The following is a 13199-nucleotide window of genomic DNA, read 5'->3' as shown; positions in this document are numbered from 1 at the left end:
ACGAAACCCTTTTCTCCCCAAGAATCTTTCGTCGAGGTGTTTGTCATAGCAACAGAAAACAAACTGGAACATAGCCAAACTACACATAACAGCTGCCCTCTCAGGGGCTCTTGGGATTGATGTGTCCAGTCAAGAAAACCCACACTACAGTTGAAGTTTAACTAGGAACTTCTGTCTTTAATTGGAGACTTGTCTATTCCTGGTCCTGCCATGCCACTGCTGTTAAAACACACCATCCCCGTCTCACTGGAGACAATGTTTTTGGCATCCTTATAAAAGAGGAAGTAACACAAGAGATTAAGACAGGAACTATAACAATACTAGCAAACAATTAGTATTGTCACATTAACGGCTGTCTTACATTTTAACTGTCATGTTAACTGATTAAAAGAGATTAATATTTAGTCTCTTATGGATGAAACTTTAAGTTATTCCTTCCCTCTCTAAAAATATCTGAGACTCACAAGCTTAATCCTAACATATTTTCGCCAATTTAAAAAGAATGTCTAGATCTTTGTTGTTATTGTTGTTAAAATGCTACAAAGATTAAAAAACAAACAACTGTGTTGACCTCAAAGTCTAATACTCCTGAGATTACGAAACAAGTGTCTCTTTAATGGAAGCTGAACTGATAATATATAACACTTTATAAACTAAATAATGCCTATTGTCTTGGAACCAAAGAAAGAGTTGGCAAACCTGCAAACTCACAGCCTTCAGTCTGGCATATAGTCCCAGTGCTGTCACAGAGGTCCATCTTGCCTGCTAAACTAGCGTGGTAGCCAGCCATTCTGCAACATGGGGTGAGAGCCACAACAGGACCAGGAGCCTGGCTTCAGTTTTTAGCTCAGTATCACAAAAGCCTTAGAAAGTCCTGACAAGTACTGTTAAGAAATATAGATTGCATCTTTTTCAGAAAGACAATGCATGAGGATTCCTTAATGCATACGTAATTGTGCACATTTTAAAAAAAATAAAAATAAAAGTAAGTGCATTTTAGAGGGATGAGGGTAAAGGGTTACCCAACCTTTCCACAATGAATAGAAATGTGGGGTTGATGAGGCCCAGAGCACTGCTGACACGGAAGAGTCTCTGAGATTCACTCACTCAGCATGTGCGTTTTTTAGGCTCTGAAACAGACTGCCAGCAACTCTGAGTCAGGCCTTTCGTACAGCAGAACCCCATCCCAAGGGACTAAAGAGCTTAAAAAGTAGGGAAGATGCCATATTCTGACAGAGACAGCTGTGTATAAAGAGGGCAGAAGCAAAGATAACAGGAAAAAAGACATTAGGAGCTTCTGGGAGTCAAAGACACAGGTCACATAGCATTAAAACTGTTTCCAATGACAAGGAAATAACTCCATTGGCAAAAGTTCATAAATTTGTTTAGGAAATTGTTAAATGTGAGGAATGTTACTAATGTGCAGTAAACTATTGAGTAATAATCAAGTTGCTTATTTTAATACTACATATTAACATATTTTTCTCCTATTCAAAAACAGACCATAGTTTTTTGGGGTTTTTTTGTTTGTTAGTTTGGGGGGGGGGTTGTTTGTTTGTTTGGTTGGTTATTTTTAAATAAAAGCAAACAAGTCAGATAACAGTTTTAATAAATTAAAGTATTAAATAAATGGAAATAACATTCTACAATTATGTCAGTAGATTGGGAACTCATAGCATTGACTAAAAATATTTAAGAATTACTAACAATAAATGATTCTTCAGTTTACATTTGTGAATAAAAAGTTTGTAAACTATGTCCTGTAAAGTTCAGTTTCCAATTTTGTATACAAGTAATTACTCTATTAGGTGATCTTTCTTACTTATGTAATATAATTTATTACCCTCTTAGTTTTGCTGGAAAGCAAGCATTTTAACTCTCAGAGGCTGTCAACCCCAGAGGGAAGAGCTTCCCATCCATAACTGGGTACCTATGAATCTGAGAGCCTACTGACATTATGGGCAGAATATTGAACAGATTGTATCAACAGCTCCTCAAGGTGATCCAGAGCTCAAAACTGTTTGATGCTATGGTTATAACTCAGAACACAAGTGAAGGTTGTTTTACTGGTTGAGGTGTGAGTTTATGGCCACTAAGTTGTGTAATATTGAACATATAGATACACACAGGACATAATACATTGGATCTGTCTTCCAGCTGCCAAATGGCATGGGATAATTATTGTGAACAGCAAACATTAATAATGGAAAACAGGCCGGGTAGTGTTGGCACATGCCTTTAATCCTAGCACTTGGGAGGCAGACGGATTTCTGAGTTCAAGGCCAGCCCAGTCTACAGAGTGAGTTCCAGGACAGCCAAGGCTACACAGAGAAACCCTGTCTCAAAAAACCAATAATAATAATAATAATAATAATAATAATAATAATAATAATAATAATGGAAAACAGACTCAAACTCACTAAAAGAACAAAGCCCCTTTAAACACTTCAAGTTCAAAATTCAGTTCTAAATTTGGACAGTTTTCAATAGAACTGGTCTTCTAAACTTGATTGCTAAAAATAGAACTTAAAGTTTAACCATGGTTCTTGATTGAGGACTAGTACAATGAATGTTTGCTTATTAATTTCAGCATTTGCACTGCTTAGTACAGAGAGTAAGATGGTAGATGGCCAAATAACTACGCCAAAAAATTAGCAAAACTTTCTATTTATTTCTGTACTTGAAAGTTCACAAAATGAAAATCATTACCACATGTGTATATACCCATGTGAAATCTTCAGGGTCCATAAGTTGAGATTCCATATATATATGATATATAATGTATATTATTATAACATTAAATATAAAAATAATATATATGTTATACATTATACATATATATATTTAATGCTTGATTTACTGTGTTTTTTTACTCTTTAACTTTCTATATCAGAATAGTGAGGAATCTAAGCCATTTGCCTAAATTGAAGCAAATTAAGTTATTTTCTTTCATTAAATGTTTATTTCCAGGATGGGAGTTGGACAAATGCTAAATTCATGAAAACATTCAGTTATAAAATTATATTATTATGCCTTAAGAGCTTGATTAAGTGAACTTTTCAAAAAATTAAAATAACTTTCAAAAAGATAAAATGTATACAGCAGTAGTTAGAAGTTTATTAAAGAAAAATTTTCCAAAAGATAAAATTGATTTATAGAAAAATATAAACACATAAAATATTTTATCCAAATAATAAATGCAGCATTACTACAGTGGTAAGTTTATTTTAAAATATTTCTAAAGCTAAACATTTAAAAGCCACTTTATAAAATATTTAGAGTAGATATAAAATTGGTTATATTTTAACTATTACATTTGTTTCTTCCACCGGGAAAAATTTGTATTTCTATGGAACATGAATCTACAAGCTAACCTCTTCCCTAAAATTCTGTTCAATAGTCATTTAGTAGAAAAATCAAGATCAACATTGTAAGAACATGCCAAAGTCACAGTAGGCTATTTCCAATTTCAGATACGTCTTCTAACAAGTCAAAAAGTTTCTCATAAAATAAAAGTTCTTGCATTCTGAGGTCCTGTTTTGGTTTTCATTTGTGTTTGAGACAGGGTCTGACTATAGTCCAGGTTGACTCAAACTTGAAGCCGCTCTGTCTCAACTCTTACATGCTGGGATTCCAAGTACATGCCATCATTGCCTCTATAACACATCAGTGGAAAATCGTCAGTATGGTAAAAAGTACCCAAGGTACTTGCTGTGTTCTCCAGTGAGACTCCAGTTGCTTGGTCTCAAACCATCATGGTGCCACAGGCTAATGAATACCTTGGACTCCCCCAGCCTGGTTCTTGACTAAATTACTTAATTTTTATGAGACAGAGCAAATTCATATATATATATATATATATATATATATATATATATATATATATGTATATATATGATTTCAATACATTTTTCAGACTAGTACATTAAATGTGACTTAAATAGTCTGCATTCAAATAAACATTAAGATTTCATAAGATAATGTGCAAATAAATTTCTATCTAAATATTTTATTCATTAGATGTAATGCAATGCATATTTAAAAGTACAGTAGAATAGAAACATTACTATTCAAGCCCACAGATATAAATATTTTAAAAATAGTCTAGGAAATTTTACATTTTGATCAATTCTCTATGTACTTAACAAACTTATTAAAGAGGAGTAAGAAGAAGAGTTTAAACTCTTGTAAGGCTCACAGCAGCCATGTAAAGCTAACTAAAAATTAAGTCTCCTCCTAAGAGGGATGAAATCTGTTAGCTATTTATTTTTGTTTTTGCCAACCCTATAGTATAATGCTATATGTACACAGAGAAAAAGCATAGTGATCATGAGTTATGACATCAAATTTGTGCACACAAGATCCAGACAAGCATCTTGACTTTTAAATTGCCTATTTTTTCCCACTAGTGAAGTAACAAGCAAACATACTTTTGAAAGTTCATTGTTTATTCCATTTTCCAGCTTAAACAGAATATTTGGTCATCAAAACAAACACAGTATAAAGAAGAGACAGATTGGGGTGGACTGTTCCAAAAGGGAGTGGGAAGCTGCTGCATTTTCTTTTGAAAACTAACTTGTGTATTAGGAAAAAAAATACACAACTTTAATTTGTAAAATTTTATTACAAGGTGTAAGACACATGTGCATTTTCAAATCAGCTAAAATGGAACAAGTCACACCAGAAATAAGCTCTTGTAAGTGAACCAAGGTAAATTCTTCTATTTTACATCTGTTTGAGCAAATAAACCACATAATGGGCTAATGTGTACCAAATCACAGTAGTTGTTGAGCACATCTGAAATACAAAATCACTCTCATCATTTCAATGAAAGAAGAATGTTACTTATTAGAATTCAGAGTCTGGCCTGCAGTTATTATTCAAAACTAATCCACCATCAATTACTCACTCTTTACAAAACAAAATAAATCATCAAAAAAAATGAATGTAAAGGATGGGGAGACGCCCAGCTGTTGAGATCATTCACTGCTCTTTCAGAGGAACTTAGTTGAGTTCCAAGACCCCCAGTCAGGTAGCTCACAACTGTTTCAGAGGTTCTGATGCCCTTCTTCTGGCTTCCATGGGTACTGCATATGCAGGCATGTGTATACATAAGCACGCACACAAATAAAAAGTAAAAAGTAATCCTTAAAAGACAAGTCATAAAAGTAATCAATGTTCTTGAGCCTTTTGCTTAGAATTAAGCATGTTGAAATAACTAGGCAAAAAATACAGTGCGTTATATCTGGGGGAGGCCATCCTGCTCAGATGCAACCTAACTTGAGAGGCAGGAAAGCAAGATTTTAAGAAACCAGAATGTCTGTAATTAATATCACGACGATGTGAATTAAAATGGTAAATTCTGAAAAAATAAAAAAATAAAAAGTATTACAATGAATGTAGGTCGCCTTGATAAGGCATGAGACAACTTGGCAGAAATCTTTTAATTCTAAGTCAAGTGGGGGTGTAAAAGTGCTGGCGAGGGTAATTAAGGTGATTTGTGAGACAAAACTCATGGAGAACAGCCAACATGGGGACTCACCAGGGCCCACAGTCATACTTAGATCACAGTGGAGAGAACTGTAGAGAACATGACAAAGTTTAACATGCCAAAGAAAAGGAAACATACAGCATGGTAGGCGCGGTGCTTGGACATGAGCCTTGAAAAGCAGAACCGAGAGGGTCAGTGGATGCCTCTTCCCTTGGTCTGCCTTCTCTTATATTTAACATTTTGACTTACTATTTTGACAAGTTGGTGTGTTTGTATCAATTACAATCTACACAGTTATTTTTCCTATGATATAGTCTATATTGCTATGTTTTTAAAAGTTCGCATCAATATCAAATTATTCTTCACCAGAAGACGGAAAACATTGTGTGCACTAGGGACAAAACTGAAAAGGGGGAGACAAGAAATATGATAAAAATGTGCAAATTTTTATTTTGAAGTTTCCAAAAGAAAAAAAAGTCAGTAAATCAGCTTTTATGAAGAGAGGGGAACATTTCCGACAGGATATCACTATGAAGACCAAACTAGCCTCAGACTAGCAAACCTTGCACGGCTTCCTGGGTGCTGAGATTTCAAGTCTGTATCACCACACCTGGCTAATCAGTGACCTTTCAAATAAGGGGTAGTAGAGCTGAAAGCGAGAGAGACAAAATTCAAAGGCCCCAGGTAAGTAGGATATATGATAACCTGGCAAATTCTCCCAGGACAGAAAGACTCAGAGCATAAACTTGTGTGCCTTAGTTCTTCCAACCCAACGAAACATTAGTAGAGGGATCTGGGGGAGAATTAGTTGAGACTTAATTTTCCCTAATTTGTTGTTATGTGCTCTCTATTCATGTGTTCTTCATGAGAAGATGCAGTCATGTGCATTGGGTTTCATTAAGACTTCTTGTATTGAACTGATCTACATAATTTATTTAATATCTGAACTTAATCATCAATACCTAGATAACATCAGTTAAATCAGATGAAACCTAATTACACCAAGGAAGTCCTCTATGATTAAAAAAAAATTCAGAAATCATAGTATATCCTTTATAAAATGAAAAATTGTTAAAAGTGGGCTGGGGTTATGGGTTTAGTCATACAGTGCCTATCTAGCATGACTGAAGGCCCAAGTTTAATCCTGAGCACTGCGGGGCATGGCATCGCATACCTATCTATAATCCCAATGCTTGGGAGACAGAGCATCAGAAGAGCAGAAGACCACTGATGCATAAAGAGTTCAAAGCCAGCCTGGGCTACATAAAACCTTAACTTTTTTTTTTAGAAAAAAACTAACCAACCAGTAAGAACAGTAAGAGACTCTACAAGTAAATTTTCAAACAGGTAACAACATGCTTTATAACTTCTTAGTTTTCTAACCAGAAGGCATACATTGGATCAAAATTGAGACAGCAAATTGAACTAATACATTGATGGTTACATATGGATATTTCTATACTGTCAACAAATTTCTTAAAAAGAGAAGATATGAGATTTTTGTTGTTCAGAGGTAGCTAATTATCTTAGACTCTAGAAAATATACTGATCATTTGCAATGAGTCTACTACCATGTCTACTTAGAAGGTGTTTCAAGACTGCTGCTCTTGCAGGTCACATGCCTCAATTTCCATCTGGTCAGATCAGTCCAATGGCATGAGAATGGTTTATTAGAAGACCCAGTGTCTCTGGTTTATACTGTTCCATCAAATGACATGAAAGTGGTTTAAACATCAGTAGGTATAATCATTTGGGTCATTGTGCAATGATGATGCTGAGACCCACATACCAGAGTCTTAGGAAAAAATATCATCAGGCATTTTGCAAGCAATATGTTATTCTGAAACTTTTTGAATCTGCATACCTTTAAACTCTACAAACTTTTTAAACTCAGTTCATGATATAAACTGTGTCAGTTTCATGTCATGTATTCAACTATGATGCCTCATTCCTAGAAACACTTAAGGTTGATATCTTGTATTTAAGAGAAACCAAATGTGACACATGTATAGCCCTCAAGGCAGAAAGCCATTTGTCATTCATTCATGGGTAATACTCTAACCCCGTGTGCATTGATGTAGGTGATAAGAATTCTAGCTCTACGCTCTATCACATCAATAAGCTTCTCAATGCCTTGCCTGCCCCCTTGACTTTCCCAATAAACCTGATCAAGGAACAGAGACTGAAGGAGCTTCTGCCTTAAGTGTTGGCTCTTCAAAACAGAAACTGCAGATTCAGGAAACCTGAAACGATAACACAATATTTCATTCTTAGCAATTGCTCAGAAATTATTTCTTCCCCCAGTTTCTCTGCCTTCCTTAGTCTCATAAATCACAGTATCAGATAAGACCTAGAAAACCAAAATGTTTTTGTCATTGACAAACAGACACTACTCCTAAAAATAAAATACAAAAAAAAAATGTATTTCAAGTGAACCAAATTATCTAATCCATTCGAAACTCGACATCCTAATTTCTTACTTAAAGGTCATTAAAGACAGGCAAGGAGAGGCATAGAATTAAGATCACATTAGGGCTGAAGATGTATTTCCCATCATCTTAAGTTCCATGTCTCCTATAGAAAGCCTTTTGTCTGCTCTCATCAGTAACAAGGTGAAAATTGATAAAAGAGAATGGTAAGAAGCCAAAATGTGTGTGGTTTCAGTGAAGCATCCTCTCTGAGCAACAGATACAGTTTAACATCTAATGACCTCAGACTTGTGATAGAACAAAAGAGAAATTATTTTTAAAAAATCAATTAGAGGAAGAATTCCCTCTGATTCAGATTATACTTTTGAAACTTGAGTGATTGCCTGTGTTTGGTTTTGGTTTGGGGGGCGGCATTATTTGGGGATTTTTCTTTTAGTATTTAATTATTTCTTTTATGTTTGACATTATAATATAATTACATCATTTTTCTCTGCCCTTTTCTCCCTCAAAACCCTCCCATATACCTCTCCTTGATATCTTTCTGATTCATGGCCTTTTTTTATTACTTGTTATTATATTAATATATATTCTTCAATATATATTTATATACATATTGTTCTATATATTGATCTGTATACTGGTCTATATACTGTTATTTATATGTATGCTTTTAGGGCTGACAATTTGGTGTTGAATAGACAATTGGTGTTCTCTTCCCTGGATAAGACTGTTTTTTTAGCTCTCACTATTCCTTAATTGCCTGTAATTCTTTGTGTAGAAGTGAGGTCTCATCTACAAAACAACTTCTACACTTAGAGCTTAGGAAACACTGAAGAAGATGGAGTGGAGGTGAAATCACTTAAGAAGAACCTGGCTGAATCATTAAACTTGTTTTTGGTTTTTGTTTTATTTTTCAGGTAGGAATACTAGAACCAGGGTCTAGCATGTATAGTGTCATAAGGTTTAGAAAATTTCTACTTTAAGTCATAGGTTATATTCTGCAACACCTCCAGCTTGGCCTCCTCTAGCTTGCAGAAGTATTGTACCATATAATCACTGGGGTTCAAGAGTGACTTTCAAATAAATTTAGTTGCACCTTAAAAACTATAGGGCAAGAACATATACTTATTTAAAGACACACTTGGGGACAAGACACAGGATGCACAAGACGCCTTAGATACTAGGAATCTAGGATCAAGAATTCTGGTGATGATAGAAACCAAAGACTACTGAGATGGACAGAAAAAATAGTACTGTGTGCTCTGAGTCCCCTAAAAACATATACTGTGCAGTCTTGTGGGCTATATCTTAACATTTTGTTGCATAACATATTCATAATTATTTTTATAGCCTTCAACCAAGTTAGCTTAGGCAGAATGCATGAGATAAGAGTATAAAAACTGCCAGGCTCTTCAGTGCCTAGAAGTCCTGTTCATAAAAGAAAACAATGCATTCCTCTGCTATGGGTTCTTACATTGCATTGGTTAAGGGAAATATTCAGTGTGTGACTCTGAGCTTAACAAAGACTTCACTTTTGCTTATTAATGTGTGAATTATATATTCAAAGAAGATTTAACCTTAAACCCACTATACCCCATAATGCAGTTAAGGTTTAATCTTCTTTGAAAGAATAAATAAAAGTATTCATATTTCTATGAATGTTTAAGATAGATAGATGTATGCCCTCGGCACTCTCAATTCTGCAAAGAAATTTAAGTCCCTGTAATATCAATTTAGTAAGTGATGTCTTAGGAATGTCATTTTCCCTATGCATAACTTTTTCTTGGCTTGGGCATTTCAAAGAGAGAATCTGCCATGCATTCTGCCTTCAATTCCCAGAGCTGTAAAGAACATCAAGGAGGGAAGCATGTGGGGAAGGTTGGGGGGAGAGAATCCTCTTGGCATTCTCAAAACCCACAGGAAAGTGTCGAGAGTTTTAAAATCCACATTATCTAAGTACAAAGTTGGGGGGAAATGATTGAAATGTGGATATGGAACATGCTGACCCACATGCCAGTAAGAGTAACAGCATTAGAACAGAAACACAAGTTGCCACAAAGAAAAAACAGTAGGTGAAGGCTTGGAAGGGCTGAGTTCTACTATTAGCTTCAGACCAGACATATTGGGCTTATTTCCTGATGTTCAGATCTTGGGTGGGGAGGGCTATGTCTATCTAATGGGCTCTTAAGCTTCCAATGGAACCTAATGCCTTGGGGAACCTTATTCCTAACTAACATGGGTTATGTTATATACGAGGGTGGCTCTCCTTGCTGTGAAATTTACTTATGGACTCCATAACTGAGGTGGGACTGATCAGACTTTGTAGCCAGCTTCTGCTACACTTTTTTCCAACGTAATATTTTTATTGATTCTTGGGGAATTTCCCATCATGCACCTGGATCATACTCACTTCCCAGTCCTTCCAGCTCTGCCCTCTCACCCTTGTGAACTTCCCAGCCTCTCCCCAAAAAGAAGAAGCAAAAGAAAAAAGTCCAATTTGTGTTGACCATATACTCAACTAGAACGTGGTCAAACTTCCCATGGCCAGCCCCCTAAAGAAAACGGAGTCCTTTTCCCCATTGCCCCTTCTGGCCCCCCACCGCCCTTGCCCCTGGTCCCTCACCAGAAGCCATCCATATGAGTCTCTGCTATCCGAAAATGCATGAGTACGCCACAAGACTCACTGTGTTCTTACTTCTCCAGTACAGAACTATCTCCTTTAGCTTCACGCTGCCTCCTTCTTTACTCTGTATCCTTTCTAAGTCCAACCAAATGTCTCCCAAATGGTTTGGGTCATCTTTGAGTTTTGGGCCAATCTTGAGTACAACAGTTCTGCCTTGTCCAGCCTCCTGCAGCCCCTGCTTTGTAGTTTTTAAGACCCAGCCCCACAGTCTGTCTGCCAAAAAGACTTCTGAGTACTCAAAAGCCCTCCTACCCAGTTTAAGGGCCAGCTGTCCTTTGGTGCCCTACATTTTAGAGAGCTCTTCTCCCACTGTATTCACAGCAGTCACTTGGGTTCATCATGAACCTGACATCCTGCCATGCTTATTAGTTCCATTGACATGCCAAATAGCTTATTGCATCCTGTGCTCTCATAATAGAGCCTCTGCCACCCGATTATCATACTCCAGACAGCTCTGTATATGTCCAACCTTACCCACATGGGTTTTCACAGTGAAAGTTGAACATGGAGTGAAGGTGGACTGTGGCAGAAGCTGTGTAGACATTGTGGACTGCCCACAGATGTAATGGCTGCTCTTGGAGGGCTATTTTCTTCTTGGGATCTCTATTCCCACACTTCTAGTTTCTTTGGAAATTAAATATATCTAACATAAGGTGTGAGTCTTCACAAAGCTTTACTAATTGTGCACAAACATGTGGTCTTCCAGGATGTCACTCGATTAGAAAATGTGCGCTTCGTTTTGGGTGTAACAGCTCCTTCCTGTGATCCAAGCCCTCTGGAAGCCAAGGCAGGAGGATAACTGTAAGTTTAAGGTCAGCTTGAATGACAGTGAGTTCCAGGAAAGCCTGAGCTACACAGAGAATTCCAGAACAATCTAGGGAGTGAGATAAAACTTCCGCAATATGCACAACACTTACTCTCTGATGCCTTCTAACAATTTGAAGTTTAAGTTGTCTTCACTTCTGTCAAAGAAGCCCTTATTGTTTATAAAGACCAAATGCCTTGGGTGATTCTTTCTCTGGATAATGTGTGCTAAAGTCACAGAATTTTGGTCCTCACAGTTTGGCCTCAGTCCATTCTGTATACAGGCGTCTTCCTTGCGAGGTCTGAATCCGCAGCAATTTGTATCCAAGCGATTATAAATCTGAAAATGGAAATAAAAACAACATCCAAGATGCTGAGCAAAACCTTGGGAAAGTCAGAACATTTCCAAAGACTGGGAGCTTTCTGAACAGCTGACCTGCCAGAATCCAAGCAGGCCAGGCTCCTTTAATTAAAAGCATCTGTTAGAATAAGTCCATAGTTCAAAGCCCTCTGACTCACACACAGTCCTAAGCATTTCCAGCTTCTGCTAACAGCAGATCATCCAATTCAGGCGACCCCACCCTTGATATCCACAGTTCCCACGGAATCACATGCAAACAAGTGGCCAGCAGAATCTCTAACTCTTCAGGAAGGAGAAGGTAGCATAGTATTTCTACAGACCCAGGGACTAGCTCTTGTGTTTTTCCTTGATGGAGGCCTACAGATTCTTATTACTTTATTGGCTATAAAGTCTATTGTGCTGGACTGAAGTATTGCAGTAGCTAACCTGAAATAAGATAGAACTGTACAGAAAGTATGAGATCCAATAATGAAACATCAGCTAAATTCTGAATAAGTGACAAAGCTATAGAGACTTTAGGGGTTTGTTATAAAGAATTATAAATAAATAAATAAATAAATAAATAAATAAATAAATAAATAAATAATGTAGCAAGGATAACTAGAACATTGCTTAATGTCACTTTTGACCAAGAAAAAAGTAATATTCAATAATCACAATAAACTACACTTGAGCTCAGGAATTTAGTCACTTGAAGTCAAACCTCTGTTCATACACCTGTTAGCACAACCTTGTGTAGATTACTGCATGGCATTGACTCTGTTTAGTCACCTGTATGCTATGACTTATTTATGTTGTACAGTTGGTAGAAATAGGAAGGAAATACTATACACCACCCTGATAGGCAAGGGTGTCCAAGCTTATGACACTGAAGCATGACATTGTTATTTACAAACATGTTGGACCACATTCACAACTCTCTTAAGATGTATGTGGCTCTGTGCCACAAGTTAGACACACTAATAGGGCATACAATCTTTACTTTAGATCTGAATGTTTCCCCTCACCCTCCCAATGGCCCGTATAGAAGAGATTTATTTCCCAGGCTAACATTGTTGAAGTGGTAAAAACCTTGAAAGATGGGACTTAGTAAGAGGTATTAAGTGATCTAGTTAGACCACAGAAAGGGATTTCGACCCTCATTACTCTTCTCTGATTCTCAGCTTCCTTTTCCCTGTACCGCTGCCTTCCCATAAGTCCAAAAGCTAGGAGGTCAGCCATCTAGGGACTAAGGTCTGCAAAACTGTGAGTCAAGCTTAAACTGGCTGGAGGCCAGTTTTTATTATTACCATTATTATTACCATGTTCAACTATATTAACATTCATGAGGAAATGAAATGGCTTTTGTTTTGATAATAATAGAATAAACATTTAGAATTTAACTCTTTTTGGTTTGTTGTCATTGTTGTTGCTGCTGCTGCTGAAGACCGG

The 13199-nt window shown here is 36.6% G+C and overlaps 1 protein-coding gene across 1 annotated transcript in view; it reads right to left on the bottom strand.

The window, feature by feature from the left end:
- Positions 1 to 4427: 4427 nt before the first annotated feature.
- Positions 4428 to 13199, bottom strand: part of Gask1b (golgi associated kinase 1B) — a 54314-nt gene continuing 45542 nt past the window's right edge. The window contains exons 3-4 of the mRNA XM_034500675.2: positions 11521 to 11747; positions 4428 to 7734 (exon numbers count right to left, since the gene is read on the bottom strand). Of these exons, the coding sequence (XP_034356566.1) occupies positions 7527 to 7734; positions 11521 to 11747 (435 nt within the window). The 3' untranslated portion in view covers positions 4428 to 7526. The remainder of the gene's footprint in view (positions 7735 to 11520; positions 11748 to 13199) is intronic.

Source organism: Arvicanthis niloticus, chromosome 4 (assembly GCF_011762505.2).
Source record: "Arvicanthis niloticus isolate mArvNil1 chromosome 4, mArvNil1.pat.X, whole genome shotgun sequence".
NCBI classification, from domain to species: domain Eukaryota; kingdom Metazoa; phylum Chordata; class Mammalia; order Rodentia; family Muridae; genus Arvicanthis; species Arvicanthis niloticus.
The sequence above is the reverse complement of the archived record's forward strand: the minus strand, read 5'-3'. Positions and strand labels throughout refer to the sequence as shown.